Here is a 19,259-nt window from a genome sequence, read left to right as displayed (position 1 = left end):
AACAGAATCGCTGAGTTTGCCCCTCCGCTTGATCAAAATAATTCTCTTCCTTGAGACCGCAAATACAGGAAACAGATAGAATGTCAAAGACAAAGCTTTAAGAATGCAAACTAAATTATTTAGGAGGAGTTATTCCCTGGTGTTACTACGGAAACACAAATTATTAATGAACTTATGGGGAAAGAAAATCATTTGCAATACAGCACTAATGAAAACTATAGAGAAGTATTCTAGGTATAAGAAATGTTAGCATATTATTTTAGGGAAGGAAAACTGTTCTGGATAACACTGTATTCCTAAAAGTTGGATATAAGAAAATAGAATTTGCATATTATTCACCTACAATTATTTGTTAAAGCTTTTAAAAGATAAAAGCCAATGCAATTGAGGTGTTTAAAAGGTTCTTTGATAGGCACATGAATATGCAGAGAATGGAGGGATGTGGACCATGTGCAGTTAGAATGGATTAGTTTAATTAGACATTATGATTAGTTAGTTCAGCACAACATCATGGACCAAAAGTCTTGTTCCTGTGCTATAATGTTCTATGTTAAGTCCATAAGTATCAGATAACGTCAAAGCTAGTGAAAAGTCTATTGCTGCATGTGTACTGACCAGTCATTTTCAGAACAGAATTGAAGGGGCAGTAATTTTTTAAAAAAATGAATATTAAAGGCTTTACTGAGAAGCTGATTTTTTCCAATTCAGATTAAATGTGAAAAGTTGATAATACACTGATTATAATTATAGATAACAAATGTGAAGTACCACTGCCTCCTTCAGGTATTCACACACTACTCACAAAATGTCAAACTGTGCCAGTTTGAGTATAATAGGTACTGCATGGTTGGCTGGTCTGGAAGGTTTGACCACATGGGAACCTGGGTAAACTAACCAATTAGATACAAAATTAACTTGACGGTAGAAGATAGAGGATGGTGGTAGAGGGTTGTTTTTCAGACTGGAGGCCGGTGACCAGCTGTGTACCACAGGAATCCATGCTGGGTCCACTGTTCTTCGTCATTTATATTAACAACTTGGATGATAATGTAGGTGGCATGGTTATTAAGTTTGAAGATTACACTAAAATTAGTGGTACAGTGGACAGCGAAGAGGAATATCTAACATTACAATGGGATCTTGATCAACTGGGCCAGTGGCCTGAGGAATGGGAGATCGAGCTTAATTCAAATAAATGCAAGGTGTTGCATTTTCCCAAGACAAACCAGGGCAGGACTTGCACAGTAAATGATAGGGCCCAAGGGAACGTTGTAAAACAGAGAGACCTTGGGGTGCAGGTACATAGTTCCTTAAAGTGGTGACACGGGAAGACAGAGTGGTGAAGGCAGCATTTGGCACACTTACCTTATCAGTCAGAATAAGGAGTATAGAAAATGGGACGTCATGTTTACAGCTATAAGGCTAAATTTGGAGTACTGTGCACAGTTCTGGTTGCCTTGCTATAGGAAGAATATCATTAAGCTGGAAATGGTGCAAAAATGATTTATGAGCATGTTTCTAGGACTGGAGAGTTTGAGTAATAAGAAGATGGATAGTCAAAGACACCCCCCACCCCCCCAAGTGTAAGAAGCTGAGGGGTGACCTTATAAGAGTCCTATAAAATCATGAAGGACACAGATAAAGTGAATAGCCTTTTTCCCAGGGTAGGGGAGTCCAAAACCAGAGGGCATGGGTTTAAAGTGAGAGGAGAAAGATTTGAAAAGAGCCTGAGGGGCAAAGTTTAAAAGACATTTGGACAGGTACATGGATAGGAAAGGTTTAGAGAGACATGGGCCAAATGCAGGCAAATGTGACTAGCTCAATTAGGCATCCTGATCGGCATGGACAAGTTGGGCCAAAGGGCCTGTTTCCATGATGTATAGTTCTATGATTCTAATACTCTCCTTATAATCCTTTGACAAGCTGCCACAAACATTAAGAGTCCAAGATTCTGGAGGAAATATGTGAGCATGGATTGAAACTGGCTGTCACACAGAAAACAGTTGGAATAAATGGGTCCTTTTCAAGCTGGAGAGATGTAACGAATGGAGTATCCCAGGAACTGGTCTTTGGTCAGCAATTGTTTAGTATTTATATTAATGATCTGAAAAAGGGAACAAAATACAAGGTTTCTAAGTTTGCCAATGATATGAAAATAGGTGGAAGGGCATATTGTGACATAGACATGTGATTCTGCAATAGGATATTGATAGATTGAGTGATGGGGGGAAACCCAGCAAATAGTTGTCATGCACTTTGGTAAAAGGTAGATTTTTATCTAAATGGAGAGAGACTACAAATAAGTGAAGTTCAGAGGGATTTAGGTGTTCTAATATATGTATCATAACATATTAGCAAACAGGTCCAAGAAGTAGTGAGGAAGGCAAAATGCAATGTTGGCCTTTATTACAAAGGAGCTGAACTTTAAGAATAGGGAGGATTTGCTACAGTTGTACAGGGTATTGGTGAGGCTACACCTGGAATACTGTGCAGAGCTTTAATCCCCTTAGCTAAAATAGGATTATTAGCTTTGGAGGCAGTCCAAAGGAGAGTCACCAGGCTAATTCCTGGGATGAGAGAGTTGTTCTATCAAGGGAGACCAAACAGTTTGGGCCTGTATTCCATGGAGTTCAGAAGAATGAGGGATGACCTTACTCAAACATACAAGACCCTAAGGGGACTTAACAGGGTAAATGTTGAGATGTTTTCATGTGAGAGTCACAAACAAGGGGACATTGCCGCAAAATACAAGGCCAGTCATTTAAAACCAAGGTGCGTAGAAATTTCTTTTCTCAGAGGGTAGTGAGTCTCTGGAATACCCAGGGTGGTGGAGGCCAGATAATTTGATATATTTAAGTACAGATAGATAAATATATGAAAAATCAAGGCATTGGGGGTTATGGGGAATTGGTACAGAAGGGGAATTGAGGCCAGCATAGATCAGCTATGATTGTATTGACAGGGCAGTGTGCCCTTGTCCAGTAATCCCTTCTGTCCTTATAGTGGAAGGAGGGTCATTGAGAGAAGACCGCAAGATGTTTGGGCCCACATCATGCCTCCAAGAAACACCTATAACAGATGAAGTGAGGCAGAGATGAATGACTTCTAACAACCATAACCATCTTCCTATTACATATGATTCCAGTCACTAAAGAGATTTCCCTTTGATTTCCATTATTTTAACTGGGGCTCCTGATGCCTCACTTAAGCAAATGCTATCTTCATATCATAGACAATCACTCTAAGTTCACCTCTGGAACTCAGCCACATTGTTCACGTTTGGAGCCTGACTTTTATATAGAAAAATAAGCTTAATACGTTGTCCAGATGAAAAGAAGTTAGCTGCAAGTTAAGAGGCACTTGATAACATTGTTGGCAACTCATTCCATATTATTACTGAGTTAAAGTAGACTAATTTACCAGGTTTCATTTGTCCTGTTTTCTGTGGACAGAACATATTCCTTTAAAACTGTGTTATCGCTGCTTACCTAGTTGAATGATTATATCTGGAGCATCCTTTCAACATCATAATAATGTGTTGGAGCTCATAGCCTGTGCTATATCCAATTCACTCAGACTGTTCTTGATAACACATGGAGTGAATTGAATTACTTAAAATTGGCTTCCGTGATAGTAGTGACCGCAGAAGAACGTCTTGGCTCCGTCGTTGTTCCGAAAGGGGATGCTCAGGAAGCCTATACCCACAGTTGTTTAAAAACAGAAATCTTGGAAAATCTCTATAAGTCAGACTGTAACTGAGTACCTTCATTTACAAATGCATGCAGCAAAACTGAAGAGTTTGGATCTGATCCAATGTTTACATGACAGCTCAGCTCCATCCATAGCAATCTGCTTCACTGCATTAATATGGTCCATAAAAAAAAGGAAAAATTACCAATATGAGGTCAATACTTGTTTCATTTTAAATGCTTCAAGACTTGAGGTACTGGCTTGGATCAATTTAGGCCAAAATTGCTAAAAGCATATGTTTGTCATTCTCTAACAGAATTATTTCGTGGCTAAATGACAGTTGTGGCGGGAAAGTTACAATTCCTGCCATTTTTCAGATCCTTCCTATTAATGAACAGTATTAGCTGGTTTGAGTTTAAGTGCTAATATATGAATTCTCTTTGTTACAAACTTTTTATAAAGTAAAGCTCCATTAAGAAAAATATCTAACTTGCCTGAATATAGGCCAACCTAAATTTGACAAAGGCATTTTTAAAAATTTTACAAAATGTCTTTGAAAAGCAACTTCATTTTATTCTTGGAAGAAGGTTGTTCAATTATTTAAGTGGCAGAGTTTTTGTTGACCAACCCTGACACTATTTTAGCAAAATTCATCAAATGTACTCAGAAATAAACTCATTCATGCAGAAATCACCTGTTATATGAGTGTGACACAATCATATGACAATCTAAATAATGAACTTTATCAATGGACTTTGTGGATTCCATGATTAAGACGATAACATAACACACCTACACAAAATATATGTTTTCAGAAGTTACCTTGATGAAAAAATTCCCTAAAGTTTTACAGACAGTATAGTATTTCATGAACTAAATAACTTTTTCCAGTGAATGTAGTTATTATACTTTGGTCTTTTACTTTAGGGCATTGTTTTATTCCCATAGGGGCACAATTATATGTTTATTTGCTGATGTCTAGCTAATTTACAGTGGGATTCAACAGAAAACCCTTGGAATTGGAATTTGACCAATGCTTCAATCGGATGCCTTTATGTGGTCTTCCTCAAATCACCCGAGGTGGAAGCATAGACTTGAATAAAATCATAGAATGGGAGGAGAACATTTGACCTGCTAAGCCTACACCAGCTCGTCCAGAGGGCAGCCTTACTTTCCCACTCCTTGGTTTTTCTTTACATCTCTGAATTTTTTCTAAGTATTTTTTCAGTAACAACTAGTCACAATCACAGAATCATACAGCAGAGCAACAGGCCATTTAGTTAACCACATCCATGCCAACCATCAAGTACCCATCTATGCTAATCCCACTTACCGGCACTTAGTCCATAGCCTTTTACGTGTTGGCAATTCAAGTGCTCATCATGCTATTTCTTAAGCTCACTAGTTTTAGATACCTCCTCTGCAAGGGAAAAGTTTCCTGCATCTACCTTATTAGGTCCTCTCATAGTTTTGTATACCACTATCAGATCCCTTTTTGGCATCCTCCACTCCAAGGAACACAAGCCGAGCACATCCACTCTCTCTTCATCAATGAAACACACTATCCCAGGCAACATCTTAGTGAATGTCTTCTGCACTCTCTCCAGAGAAAGCACGTACTTCCTATAGTGTGTCAACCAGAAATGGACACAGTACTGTCCATTGCCAGAACCCCCCCTGCTCTAATATTTGAAGTCAAGCATCCCAAATGCCTTCTTCACTGCCTACCTGTGCAGCCACCTACAGGGATCATTGGGCATACACCAAAGTCCCTCTGTTCCTCAATATCCCCCGAGAGCCCTACACTATTCATTGTACAAGTCCGACCCTTTAGTCCTACCAAAGTGAATCATCTCGCATTTATGAGGATTAAATTCCATCTGCCATTGCTAACCCATTTTACCAACTGATCAACTATTCTCCTCACTATCAACAATTCCACCAATTTTTGTGTCATCTGTAAACTTAATTATACGTACCACATTCATATCTAAACTACTAATATACATAACAAACAGTAAGGGTTCCAGCACTCATCCCCCTGTTACACCACTGGTCACAGGCTTTCAATCACAAAAACAAGCCTTCTGCATCACCCTCTCCCTCCAATTACCAAGGCAATTTTGGATCTACTTTCCCAATTTGCTTTGGAACCTATGGGCTCTATCCCATTAGACCAGTTTCCCTCGTCAGAGCCCTTGCTGAAGACTGTACTGATACTATATCAGCCACACTACCCTCATAAATATCGAGTCAAAAATTCAAATCAAACTGGTCAGACAGGACCTCTGCTAACAAATCCATGCTGACTATCTGATTAATCCATGCTTTCCTAGGGTAGATGAGTCCTCCCACTCAGAATCCTTTCCCAAAAACTTCCCTATTATTTATCTGGTTCACTAATATACCTAATAGAAGGAAATCTCCCATCCTTATCTGGTCTTGCCTCTACATGACACTAGACTCAGTAATGAGGTAGCCTCTTAACCACCTATCCAGCAGGTCAATAGGTCTGCAGAGAGGAGGAAATAATGTAACTTTATTTTTGTGAAGTGAAATAATAATTTAATTTCAGGCAGTAAAAGTGTAAATGTGTTTTATTAGAACATAGAACAATTACAGCACAATTCAGGCCCTTTGGCCCACAAAGCTGTGCCAAACATGTCCCTACCCTAGAAATTACTAGGCTTACCCATAGCCCTCTATTTTACTCAGCTCCATATACCTATCTAACAGTCTCTTGAAAGACCCTATGGTATCAGCCTCCACCACCGTTTCCGGCAGCCCATTCCAGGCACTCACCACTCTCTGAGTAAAAAACTTACCCCTGACATCTCCTCTATATCTACTCCCCAGCACCTTAAACCTATGTCCTCTTATGGCCATCAATTCAGCCCTGGGGAAAAGCCTCTGACAATCTACCCCATCAATACCTCTCATCATCTTATACACCTCAATCAGGTCCCCCCCTCATCCTCCGTCTCTCCAAGGAGAAAAGGCCGAGTTCCCTCAACCTGCTTTCATAAGGCATGCTCTGCATTCCAGGCAGCATCCTTGTAAATCTCCTCTGCACCCTCTCTATGGCTTCCACATCTTTCCTGTAGTGAGGCAACCAGAACTGAGCACAATACTCCAAGTGGGGTCTGACCAGGGACCTATATAGCTGCAATAATACCTCACGGCTCCTAAATTCAATTCCCCGATTGATGAAGGACAATATACCATATGCCTTCTTAACCACAGAGTCAACCTGCGCCGCCACTTTGAGCGTCTTATGGACTCGGACCCCAAGATCCCTCTGATCCTCCACACTGCCAAGAGTCCTACCATTAATACTATATTCCGCCAACATATTTGACCTACCAAATTGAACCACTTCACACTTATCTGGGTTGAACTGCATCTGCCACTTCTCAGCCCAATTCTGCATCCTATCTATATCCCTCTGTAACCTCTGGCAGCCCTCCAAACTATCCACAACACCCCCAACCTTCGTGTCACCCGCAAACTTACTAACCCACCCCTCCACTTCCTCATCCAGGTCATTTAAAAAAATCACAAATAGTAAGGGTCCCAGTACAGATCCCTGAGGTACACCACTGGTCACTGACCTTCACTCAGAATACGACCCCTCAACAACCACTCTTTGCCTTCTGTGGGTCAGCGAGTTCTGGATCCATGCTGCAATGTCCCCTTGGATCCCATGTCTCCTCACCTTCTCCATAAGCCTCGCATGGGGTACTTTATCAAACACCTCGCTGAAATCCATAAACACTACATCTACTGCTCTCCCTTCATCGATGTGCTTAGTCACATCCTCACAAAATTCAATCAGGCTCGTAAGGCAGGACCTGCCCTAACAAAGCCATGCTGACTATTTCTAATCATATTATACCTCTCCAAATGTTCATAAATCCTGCCTCTCAGGATCTTCTCCATCAGCTTACCAACCACTGAGGTAAGACTCACCGGTCTATAATTTCCTGGGCTATCCCTACTCCCCTTCTTGAATAAGGGAACAACATCCTCAACCCTCCAATCTTCCGGAACCTCTCCCGTCTCCATGGATGACACAAAGATCATCGTCAGAGGTTCCGCAATCTCCTCCCTCGCCTCCCACAGCAACCCGGGGTACATCTCATCCGGTCCCGGCGAGTGATCTAACGATGCTTTCCAAAAGTTTCAGTACCACCTCTTTTCTAATATCTACATGCTCAAGCTTTTCAGACCACGGCAAGTCCCCACTACAATCCCCCAGATCTTTTTCTGTGGTGAATACTGAAGTATTCATTAAGTACCTCCGCTATTTCTTCCGGATCCATACACACTTTCCCACTGCTGCACTTGATAGGCCCTATCCTTTCGCATTTCATCCTCTTACTCTTCACATACTTGTAGAACGCCTTGGGGTTTTCCTTGATCCAGCCCGCCAAGGCCTTCTCATGTCCCCTTCTGGCTCTCCTAATCTCCTTCTTAAGCTCCTTCCTTTTAGCCTTGTACTCCTCCAGATCTCTAACATTACCTAGCTCTCTGTACCTTTTGTATGCTTTTCTTTTCCTTTTGACTAGATTTATTATAGCCTTCATACACCACGGTTCCTGTATCCTATCATGACTCCCGTCTCATCAGAACATCTGTTCAGAGCTCCACACAAATATCCCCTGAATATTTGCCACATATCTTCCGTACTTTTCCCAGAGAACATCTGTTCCCAATTTAATCTTCCAATTTCCTGCCTGAGAGCCTCATAATTCTCTTTACTCCAAGTGAACACCTTTCTAGCCTGTCTGTTCCTATCCCTCTCTAGTGCTGACATAAAGCAGATAGAATTATGATCACTATCACCAAAATGTTCACCCACTGAGAGATCTGACACCTGACCAGGTTCATTACCCAATATCAAATCAAGCACAGCCTCTCCTCTTGTAGGTCTATCTACATGCTGTGTCAAGAACCCTTCCTGAACACACCTAACAAACTCCACCCCATCTAAACCTCTCACTGTTTAGAGATGCCAATCGATGTTTGGGAAATTAAAATCCCTCATCACAACAACTCTCACACCTTTCTAGGATCTGCTTCCCTATCTGCTCCTCAATAACCCTGTCACTATTGGGCAGCCTATAAAAAACACCCAGCACCATTATCGACCCCTTCCTGTTCCTAACCTCCACCCACAGAGACTCCGTAGACAATTACTGAAAGTATTGTATGAAATGCACTTTTTAGAAACAGGCAGCAAATAAATTTGAATTTAACACACCAATGCACAGACCCAAACTTCTCTCAAAATCCTGGAAATGCAACATGCTGATGTTCAACAGAGCATCTAGTTTATAAATTACAGGGTTGCATCAGCTTTTAATTGCCAAACCTTAGTCCTCTGGAATCACCACTCCCTATTGAGAGTGTAGAATTGCCCAAAGTACTTACTTCATACAGATATTACAAATAGACTAGTCTTTTGTAAGGTTATTATTGAACCTGAACAAACAAGAGGGAGATATTGGATTTGATCACCAGATCAGAAGGGAAACTATAATCCATTTTGATAGAAAAACAGTACATTAGCAATCACAAAATTAACAGACTTGCTGAGAAAAGAGGCATATTCTGCAGTGTTTGCCTTACATAGAACCTCTGCTCACAGTTTCCAAAATTGATTTAACTAAGCAATTAAAGATTAAAAAGAAACAGAAAACAAATAAAAATATGCAGTCATCGTCATACCATATTTGTTGTTACTTATCTGAAAAAAAAAGTGCACTAACCTCCATCGGAGACGGCTGCTATCTGCAAGAAAGGAGAGAGGCATGGGTGAGAAGACTTCATGGCAATGACACTAAAAATTTTTTCTGTTTAGAAACTAAATGTCGATGATTAGTTTAAGCAGCTTCCGAAACAAGTACAGAAAGGAAAGACAGGCCCAAACTGAATGAGCCAAAATGCATTTTTTCCATCAGCTGTTACCATCTCCTTCATTAACTCATCACAATGGCACTTTTTAACCAATTTTAAAAAGGGTATGGGTGAGGTTGAATTTCTTACTGGAATACCATAAACATTTTACACTTTGATCTTGAATAACTGCCAAACTAAAAGGAAAATATTTCTGAACACTTGAAATTCTGCATCCAAACTAGCATTGGAGTCGACCTGCTGCTTATTAAGCCAACAACCTTTCATTTTCCATCCAAGTGATTCCATGAGAATTTCATAGTGACTCACAAAAAGTACAGCACTGGCTGGAAAGCACTCTGAAGCGTCCCAAGGACATGAAACACAAAAATTAAATGCAAGTCTTTTTCATTAACTAATATTTTAGAGATTAAGGAAACATCTTATTTTCATAAGAGGACGACGGAAAAAAAGGACTGAGCACCTAACTTTAGATTTGTGACAACTGAAACCCACAAGCTCAGCTGACACCAGAGATGGATTTCCTTAGAGTTTCCCCTCCCTCCAGAACTTGGCACGTTAACAAAGTTTCCAGACAATTTTCAAAGAAGTTAAGCAGCAGAGCAGCATAAACGCCACTGAAATTAATTTCAAGTATTTTGTCTCAGTTTAAATGCTAACCATTTTCCCAATGCAATTTTTGAAATATGCATGTGCTCAGTAAATGATAAAGTATAAAGATTAATAACTCGCTCCAGTTTGCTGTCAAAAAGTATTGTGAATTTTCCCCTTCCCACAAGGCAAATGCAGGCAAAAGGAATTATGTAGAAGGGCAAAAAAGGTCAGCTTGAAATGGGCCAAAGGGCTTGTTTCTGTGTTGTACAATTCCATGACCTTATGAAGTTAGCAAGATAAGTTAACAAAACAGAATTTAGGTCATCTGTTAGGATTAAAACTGCTTTTTGCTCCAGAACTGTACTTTGCCCAGAACTTCAGCGATGAGACCTTCTATGCCATTCTCCCATGCAGTGCACAAGGCTACTAATAATACCTCAAGGCAGGTTCCATGTCAGTACTATCTAACTTAAGGTATCATCTTTGGTCCATGATGTTGTGCCGACTTTTAACCTACAAGATCAATCTAACCATTCCCTCCCACATAGCCCTCCATTTTTCTATCATCCACGTGCCTATCTAAGAGTCTCTTGATCGTCCCTAATGTATCTGCCTCTACCAGCACCCCTGGCAGCACGTTCCATGCACCCACCACTCTCTGTGTAAAAAAAACTTACCTCTGATAGCCCCCCATACCTTCCTCCAATCACCTTAAAATTATGCCCCCTCGTGTTAGCCATTTCCGCCCTGGGAAAAAGTCTCTGACTGTCCACTTGATCTATGCCTCATCATTTTGTACACCTCTATCAGGTCATCTCTCATCCTCTTCCTCTCCAAAGAGAAAAGCCCTAGCTCACTCAACCTATCCTCATAAGACATGCTCTTCAATCCAGGTAGTATCTTGGTAAATCTCCTCTGCACCCTTTCTAAAGCTTCCACATCCTTCCTATAGTGAGGCGACCAGAACTGAACACAATAAGAAAAACAAAGGACTGCAGATGCTGGAATCTAGATGAAAAACACAATGATGCTGGAGGAACTCAACAGGCCAGGCAGCATCCGTGGAGAAAAGCAGGCGATCAACGTTTCAGGTCAGGACCCTTCTGCAGGACTGCTTTTCTCCACGGATGCTGCCTGGCCTGCTGAGTTCCTCCAGCATCATCGTGTTTTTCATCTGAACACAGCAAATGTGATCTAATCAGGGGTTTATAGAGCTGCAACATTATCTCACAGCTCTTGAACTCAATCCCCCGACTAATGAAGGCCAACACACCATATGCCTTCTTAACAACCCTATCAACTTGTGCAGCAACTTTGAGGGATCTATGGACCTGGACTTGGACCCCAGGATCCCTCTGTTCCTCCACACTGCTAAGAATCCTACCATTAACCCAGTATTCTGCCTTCAAATTCGACCTTCCAAAGTGAATCACTTCACACTTTTCCAGGTTGAACTCCATCTGCCACTTGTCAGCGCAGCTCTGCATCCTATCAATGTCCCGTTGTAACCCTCAACAATCTTCTACACTATCCACAATACCACCAACCTTCGTGTCATCTGCAAACTTACTAACCCACCCTTCCACATTCTCATCCAAGTCATTTATAAAAATCACAAAGATCAGGGGTCCCAGAACAGATCCCTGTGGAACACCACTGGTCACCGACCTCCAAGCAGAATACGCTCCATCTACAACCACCCTCTTCCTTCTATGGGCGAGCCAATTCCAAATCCACACAGCCAAGTTTCCCTGGATCCCATGCCTCCCGACCTTCTGAATGGGCCTATCATGGAGAACCTTATCAAATGCCTTACTAAAGTCCATATACACCACATCCACTGCTCTACCTTCAATGTGTTTTGTCACATTCTCAAAGAATTCCATCAGGCTGGTGAGGCATGACCTGCCCCTCACAAAGCCATGTTGACTATCCTTAATTAAATCATGCTTCTCCAAATGCTCACAAATCCTGTCCCTAAGAATCTTTTCCAATAATTTGCCCACCACTGAAGTAAGACTCACTGGTCTATAAATCCCAGGGTTATCCCTGCTCCCTTTCTTGAACAAAGCTTCTCCAATTATCCTTCTCCAATTATCTGATACTACTCCTGTGGCCAGTGAGGATGCAAAGATCCTCACCAAATGCTCAAAAAATCTCTTCCTTCATTTCTCCTTTGGTTTAAAATGTTTTTCACAGCCCTTCCCTTGCACCCCGCTGAAAGCATGGACTCGGCCCACCAAGTCAATGCTAAAAATTGATTTCTAGACCACTGTATCTTTATCACACTTCTCACAATCTCAAGACATTCCAAAGTGCTTAGAGTTGTAAGAACTGCCAAAGCACAGTAACTACTTTAAAACTGCCAATTTGCACATAGCAAGCTCCTGCACACAGAACCGTATTTATGAAAAGCAAAACAAAAAGTGCAGGTACCAGAAATCTGGAATAAAAACATAAAATGGTGGTGATACTCAGCAAGTCAGGCAGAATGGTGAGAGAAACAGTATCATTTCAGATTAATCACACTTCATCAGTTCTGATGAAGGGAGCATCGTGCAGGAGGAGGAAAGATATACTACTCAGAAAACTAAAAAGGTTCCAAATATCCTATTTAAGATGGTTCTTGCCAACCAAGTGTGAAGCAGCAAGATGAAAAAGAATTGGGAGGCAATTGCAGAGGGCAGGAGCTAATAACTGAAGTGGAGGAAGAGAAGGACCAGCAACACATGCTGAGAATATAGAAAATTTCTCAGAGGCAATATGCAAAGAACTTTAAGACCTATGTGATTAAATCAATTCAGTTAGTAGATTGGCAGCCAAAGGGTGAGGAAACATCGACACGTGTATGGAACAGGAGTTAGGCTTTGAAATTTAGACTAGTGTGCATGTGGGCCTGGTGTCAGGCGATGTCTGAAAAAGCAATCTAATGAAATTATGGGAATGTTATCATTTCTTCATAGACTGCAGTAACCAAGCTGCTCCTTCACTGATAAGTGGCTTACAATTTTTTTTAAAACAGCCTGAGAGATCCAATTTCACATCAAAAGTTTAATTTAAGCTTTCAAACTTCCTTCTCAGTACACACCAATCTGATCTTGCAAGGTTTATAACATTACATAAATGCTACAATTCCTGGACATAACTGAGCCGCATAATACTAGAAATCCTGCTTATACTTTCCCAGACCTAGCTTGTCCTCCAGAAAGGAGGATTGGTGAACTGAATTGAACAGTCAACATGTCTGATTCTCCTACTATTAAAACTAATGTCATATTAAAACCAAATACAAAAAAGCCTGAAGCTTTGACCTCCATCCCTGATCCTATGATAAATGTGCCCATCAACCTTAATGGCACAGCTAATAGAGCTGCTACCTCACAGCTGCAGGTTCAGTCTTGACCTCCAGTGCTGTCTGTGTGGAGTCTGCACGTTCTCTCTATGACAATGTTGGTTCCTCCCAAGTACTCCACTTCCTTCCAGAAAGGTGTGGGTTTTAGTTAGAATCTCCAAAGTTTACTCTTTGACCTTGTTAGTTTGGATTTTAAGACTGCTAATCCCAGCAGATATCACCCTTTTTTAATGCAAAATTACCAAACTCAAAAGGTTGAACAAGTTGGTCTATACTCATTGGAATACAGAAGAATGGGAGCTGATCTCATTGAAATATATAAGATTCCAAGGGGGATTGGTAGGGTGTATGGTGAAAGGATGTTTCGCTAGTGGGGTTATTAGTTCAGAATAAGGGACATCATTTCAGAATAAGAGTCACTCATTTCAGATGGAGACGAGGAGAAATTTCTTCCCTCATTAGAAATTCTGTGCTCCAGAGAGCTGCGGAGACAGTCACTGAATATACCCAAGGCAAAGATTGACAGAAATTTAAACTACAGGGGTGTCAGAGAGGTATAGAGAGAGAGTGGGAACGTAATATCGATGCCAAAGCTGAATCACCTATGATCCCACTGAATGGCAGGGCAGGCTCAAGGATCCAACTGGCCGATCCTCTTACCCATCTTCTATTTTACATTTTAGAATTCTGTGTACCAACCATGAATGCTTCAAAACTCTTATCAATTGCTGTTGAGAGTTTTGAAGTAGAATATTTGGGTCATGGAAAGTTCTTGCTGACAATTTAGAAATTGATTCAAAAAGTGCATTGCTGGCTAAAATTTAAATCAATATAGAGTCATATAGTAATACAGCATGGATAAAGACCCTTCTGCCCAACCAGTCCATGCCAACCACAGTGCCCAATTTCCTGCATTCGGCCCATATCCCTCCAAGCCCCGCCCCTCCACATACCAATCCAAGTGCTTCTTAAATTACACTATTGTACCTGCCTCAACCACTTCATCTGGCACCTCGTTCCATATACTCACCACCCTCTGCATGAAAAAGTTGCCCCTCAGGCCCCTCTTAAATCTTTCCCCTCTCGCCCTAAACCTATGCCCCCTAGTTTCGGATTCCACTATCCTGGGAAAAAGACTTACCATCCACCTTATCTATGCCTCTCATAATTTTAAACATTTCTATAAGACTGCCCCTTATTCTCCTATGTTCCAAGGAATAAAGACCTAGCCTGGCCAACATGATGCATCTCTATTTTAAAAAAATATAGGTAGTAATCCTGTTCCAAAAGAGTATGCATTAATCTATACTCAGTACAGCATTAAATGGGATGTCTAATGAATTTACATCAGGGGCTTCACTTTTTTCTCTGGATCATTTGGAGCTGGTAATTAATAAATTTCCTGTCTCTGCATTGCATGCTTTGTTCAGTGTCGCTTTTAAACATTACCATCTGTGTGTAAATTTTCTACATCCTTGCTGCAAATGCACATTATTTTCCATCTGCTATGTTCCCACTTGTTTATATTCTCTTGAAACCTCTTTACATCCTCCTCACTAATCACAACTACCTAGTTTTGTATCATCAGCAAATTTGGAACTATGACATTGGGTCACCTCAACTATATTGTTGATAGAGATCATGAATAGTTGGGGCCCAAACACAAATCCCCATGGCCTGCCATTGGTCATACCTGCAAACCTAAGAAAAAAAATTCCCACTGCTTTTTTGTCTGTAGTGTTAGGAATGGATAGTCTTCAAGGTACAGCAAATTTCTCTGCATTTTGAAGGCAGTGACAAATTTAAGCAATTTTCCTTGCATTTGATTATCCTTCAGTAGTTTACCGCACTGTAAAGCATTTTAGGGTAACTTGAGAATGGGAATGGTTTTATATTAATTTAGTTCCGCATTTTGTGCTTTTTTAAAACAAAACTTACACACAAATTCCCGTTGACACTGATTAGAATGGGGCAAGGAACAAACACTGCTGTACCAAAACAAAACAGCTGGAGGAATTCAGTGGCTCAGGAGGGATGGTCGATATTTCAGGTCAAGGCGATGCATCAGGACTGAGAGTGTAGAGGAGAGATAGCCAATGTAAAGAGGTGAGAGGGAGGGGTGAGGCAGGGGCTGCCAGTCAATAGGTAGAACCAAGTGAGGAGGGAGACGGTGGGCAGATGAAGCTTGGTGCAGGAGGATGGGGGGGGGGGGGAGAGAAAGGGTGGAGTTGGGAGACAGTGGCTGGTGGGTGATAGGTAAAGACTGATGAGGAGAGAGGGAAAAAGTATACAGATAGAGTTGATGGGGGGAGGGGAAGGTGGATGTAGAGACAGGCTGGAAGCTGATGTGGAGACACAAGTGGCTTCAGATGTTGGAATCTGAGAAGGGAGGTAATAACTGGAATCAGATAAGGGAGGGATGATGGGCAGATGGAACTAGTTGGGGAAGGGGAACAAAATTGGGTGACGGAGGCTGGGAAAACGGTGTTTGGGAAAAGGAGGGTGCTGAGAACCTGGGTGGATCAGGAGAGAGGAGCACAGGGGCTGAAGGTCACTTGAAAGTGGAAAACTCAATGTCCATACCATTGGGTTGTAGGCTACCCAAGCAGAATATGAAGTGTTATTGTTCTAGTTTGCAGTTGGTCTCATCCTGGCAATGGAGAAAGTCGAGGATAGACAGGTCGGTGTGGGAGTGGGAAGGGAAGTTGAAATGGCATGCAACTCGGAGCTCAAGATAGTCATTGCTGACAGAGTGCAAGTGTACTACAAAACCATCGCCTAGTCTACGTCTGGTTTCGCCGATGTAGGGGTGGCCAAATCGAGCACTCCAAATACAGTAGACGAGGTTGGAGGAGGTGCATGTGAATCTTTGCCTGACCCGGAAGAGATGCCTCCATTGTTATTTTGCTCCGGCTTACAGCTTCTGATGTCTCTTGTGGCTGCATTTTACTACTCCACTGCAAAGGTATGCCTGCTTTGAAGAAGTTTTCCTCCTCTCTTCAATGGGAGTTCTGTGAGTCCCACTCTCACTGCTCCCCCTCTTTGTGGTTTCTACGACTCATTCTGACCAAGACTCATTACTACAGATACCTATCCTTCCTCTCCCTCCTCACCTGATTCCATCTATCCTCAGCCTGCCCCTACCTCACCCCTCCCTCTCTACACTGGCTATCTCCCCACTATGCTCTCAGTTCTCATACAGGGTCTCGACCCGAAACACTGGCCATCCCTTTACCTACACAGATGCTGCCCGACCTGCTGAGTTCCTCCAGCAGTTTTTTTTGCCCCAGATTCCAGCATCCGCATTCCCTTGTGTCTCCAAGCACTACTGTACTGCTGCCTCATGCGCTTGTCTACCCAACACTTAAATCCATCAATGCTATTTGCTTCACCATTCTCCGTGCTGTAAAAAGGGGGATCAGCATTACCCTCCAGGGTAATGCTGACTTTGTCAACAAAGCCCCATCCCTCAAATATAAAAAGTCTGGAAAATGGCTCGATGGGAAAGCCCATTTTTCAAGACTTCTATTAATTACACACGAAGAAAAGTTTAGTGATAGATAATCAGAAAGCCCACTGTCCAATTCAGGATCAGATACTTCAAAATGCCAAGCAAGGTATTCTACTTAAGGGCAACCCTTCATGCTTTAAACACCCTATTGCCAATATAGCATAACATTCTCATTATATTTATTTGCATCCTATGATAAAGTCATGTCAGTCCTGAACCACTCTGATGTTTGGGCATCTTGGATGCTTGACAAATATATCCCATATGGGTCAATTGAGCTGTTTTGCAGCTTATGTAATTCTTCAGGTAAATATCACCTGTCTCCTCTCCATGTATCTTCTTCTTAGGTCCCTTGGGATCAAGGACAACTTGCTTGCACACCAATTTTGTGGATTCTGAGCCAACTGATGAGGTCAATGTGACAGGCACAAACTCTTCTACACTGGAGCAGGTGGTGTCTGGTCGGGTGCGTAGATGGTTAGTTTGTGAGGTGATGCGTTTCTTCTACCATTTATGAAAGGGCTTCTGATGCATGGACTTCAGGATAACTTGCTTCCCCTCTACTTTGTGGGTCCTGAGATAACTGATGAGGTCAACGTGACAATTGTTTTTTTTGGTCAACCCACATTTGGAGAATCGTGTGTAGTTCTGATAGTCGATCTAGAGGAAGGATGTGGAGGCTTTGGAGCGGGTGCAGAGAAGGTTCACCAGGACGTCACCTGGATTAGAGGGTATTAGTTATAAGGAGAGGTTGGACAAACTTGAATTGTTTTCTCTGGAGCATCAGAGGCTGAGGGGCAACCTGAAGTATATAAAATTTTTTACCAGGATGGGTCTTTTTACCAGGATGGGAAAAATCAAATACTAGAGGAGATAACTTTAAGGTGAGGGAGAAAGCTTAAAAAGAAATGTATGATTTTATTGTACACAATGAGTGGTAGGTGTGCCTGGAACCTACTGCCAGGGGTGGTGGTAGAAGCAGATACGATAGCAACATTTAAGAGGCATTTAGACAGGCACGAGAACAGGCAGGGAATTTCGATCATATGCAGGCACATATGCAGTTTAAATTGCCATCGTAGTTGGCACAGACATTGTGGCTATGATACAGACTGTGCTGTACTGTTCTATGTTCTAACACAATCCCAAATGCTCTTTCTCCACTTTGTACAATTGTAGGCCAGAGATTCCCAAGACTCTATTTTCTTCAAGGAGGCTTTGAGCACATCCATGAATCTACCGCCTGGAAATTTCTTCCTGCCTTTTCAAATCTGGCGTGGGTTCTACAAACAGATTTCCTGCCACAACTACACAGGAAATGAGGGATGTTGGTGCTCCTTCATGCCATGAGGAGTTCAGTCGAGGTAGACCTCTGCAGACTTTTCGGCAAATTCAGGAGAGTGGCGCTAGAAGTGAAAACAAATTTACAACCTAGCCCCCTCATCAAAAAAAGTTGTGATTCCCTACTCTAAACATTGCAGATGACACTACACCAACTTTTGTTTTAAAAAGGGTTTCAATGGACTAACACTTAATGGTGACAGTGGAGTTTTGATGAATAACTCTACCACTGATATTTACACCATAGGTAAAATTTCACTAGTCGTGTCATTTGATTTTAAAAGTTTGCACTCAGTAATAATGCCACAACTTAGCTAACGTTTCCACTTGTCTGTAGATCTAGGCAATAACATTTTTGAATAACATTTTTTCTATGCAAAAGAGTGCTACATAACTATATTGTTAATATTTTGATTAGGGAATTAACTGATATCTGTGTATAACCCAGATTTCATACTATTTACATGAAATTTCTCTCTCTTTTCAATCAAGCAATAGACATGGCCAGCACCTCTTCATGAAGCCAGGAGGGAATTCTGTTTTAAATACAAGTATCTGAACTGTACATTTTAAAAAGCTCAGTGAATAACAAGAAGTTACTCATCTGAATTGGCAAAATTCCAGTAAAGTATCAAAGACCAAAGAGCACCAGGTAAATCAAATACTCATTTGAGGAAACACAATGTGATATAAAAGATGTGACTGGTAGCTCATGCCACCGGAAAACATTCTACACCACAGCAGGGTGTATGCATACCATGACCCTTTTCATCAGCAAAAACAGATTTATTGACAAAGAGAAAAACCTTCCACCTATGTGATGATGGAAACTGAAGAAATGAGGCCACAACA

General features: G+C 41.5%; 1 protein-coding gene across 1 annotated transcript in view; it reads right to left on the bottom strand.

Moving 5' to 3' along the window:
- The window catches only part of rgs12b (regulator of G protein signaling 12b), a 148,134-nt gene that overhangs the window by 83,568 nt on the left and 45,307 nt on the right, over positions 1-19,259 (bottom strand). Inside the window, exon 4 of the mRNA XM_052019497.1 lies at positions 9,462-9,483. Within this exon, the coding sequence (XP_051875457.1) occupies positions 9,462-9,483 (22 nt within the window). The remainder of the gene's footprint in view (positions 1-9,461; positions 9,484-19,259) is intronic.

This window comes from Pristis pectinata, chromosome 7, assembly GCF_009764475.1.
Source record: "Pristis pectinata isolate sPriPec2 chromosome 7, sPriPec2.1.pri, whole genome shotgun sequence".
Lineage (NCBI taxonomy): Eukaryota > Metazoa > Chordata > Chondrichthyes > Rhinopristiformes > Pristidae > Pristis > Pristis pectinata.
This window is presented reverse-complemented; position numbering and strand designations above follow the sequence as displayed.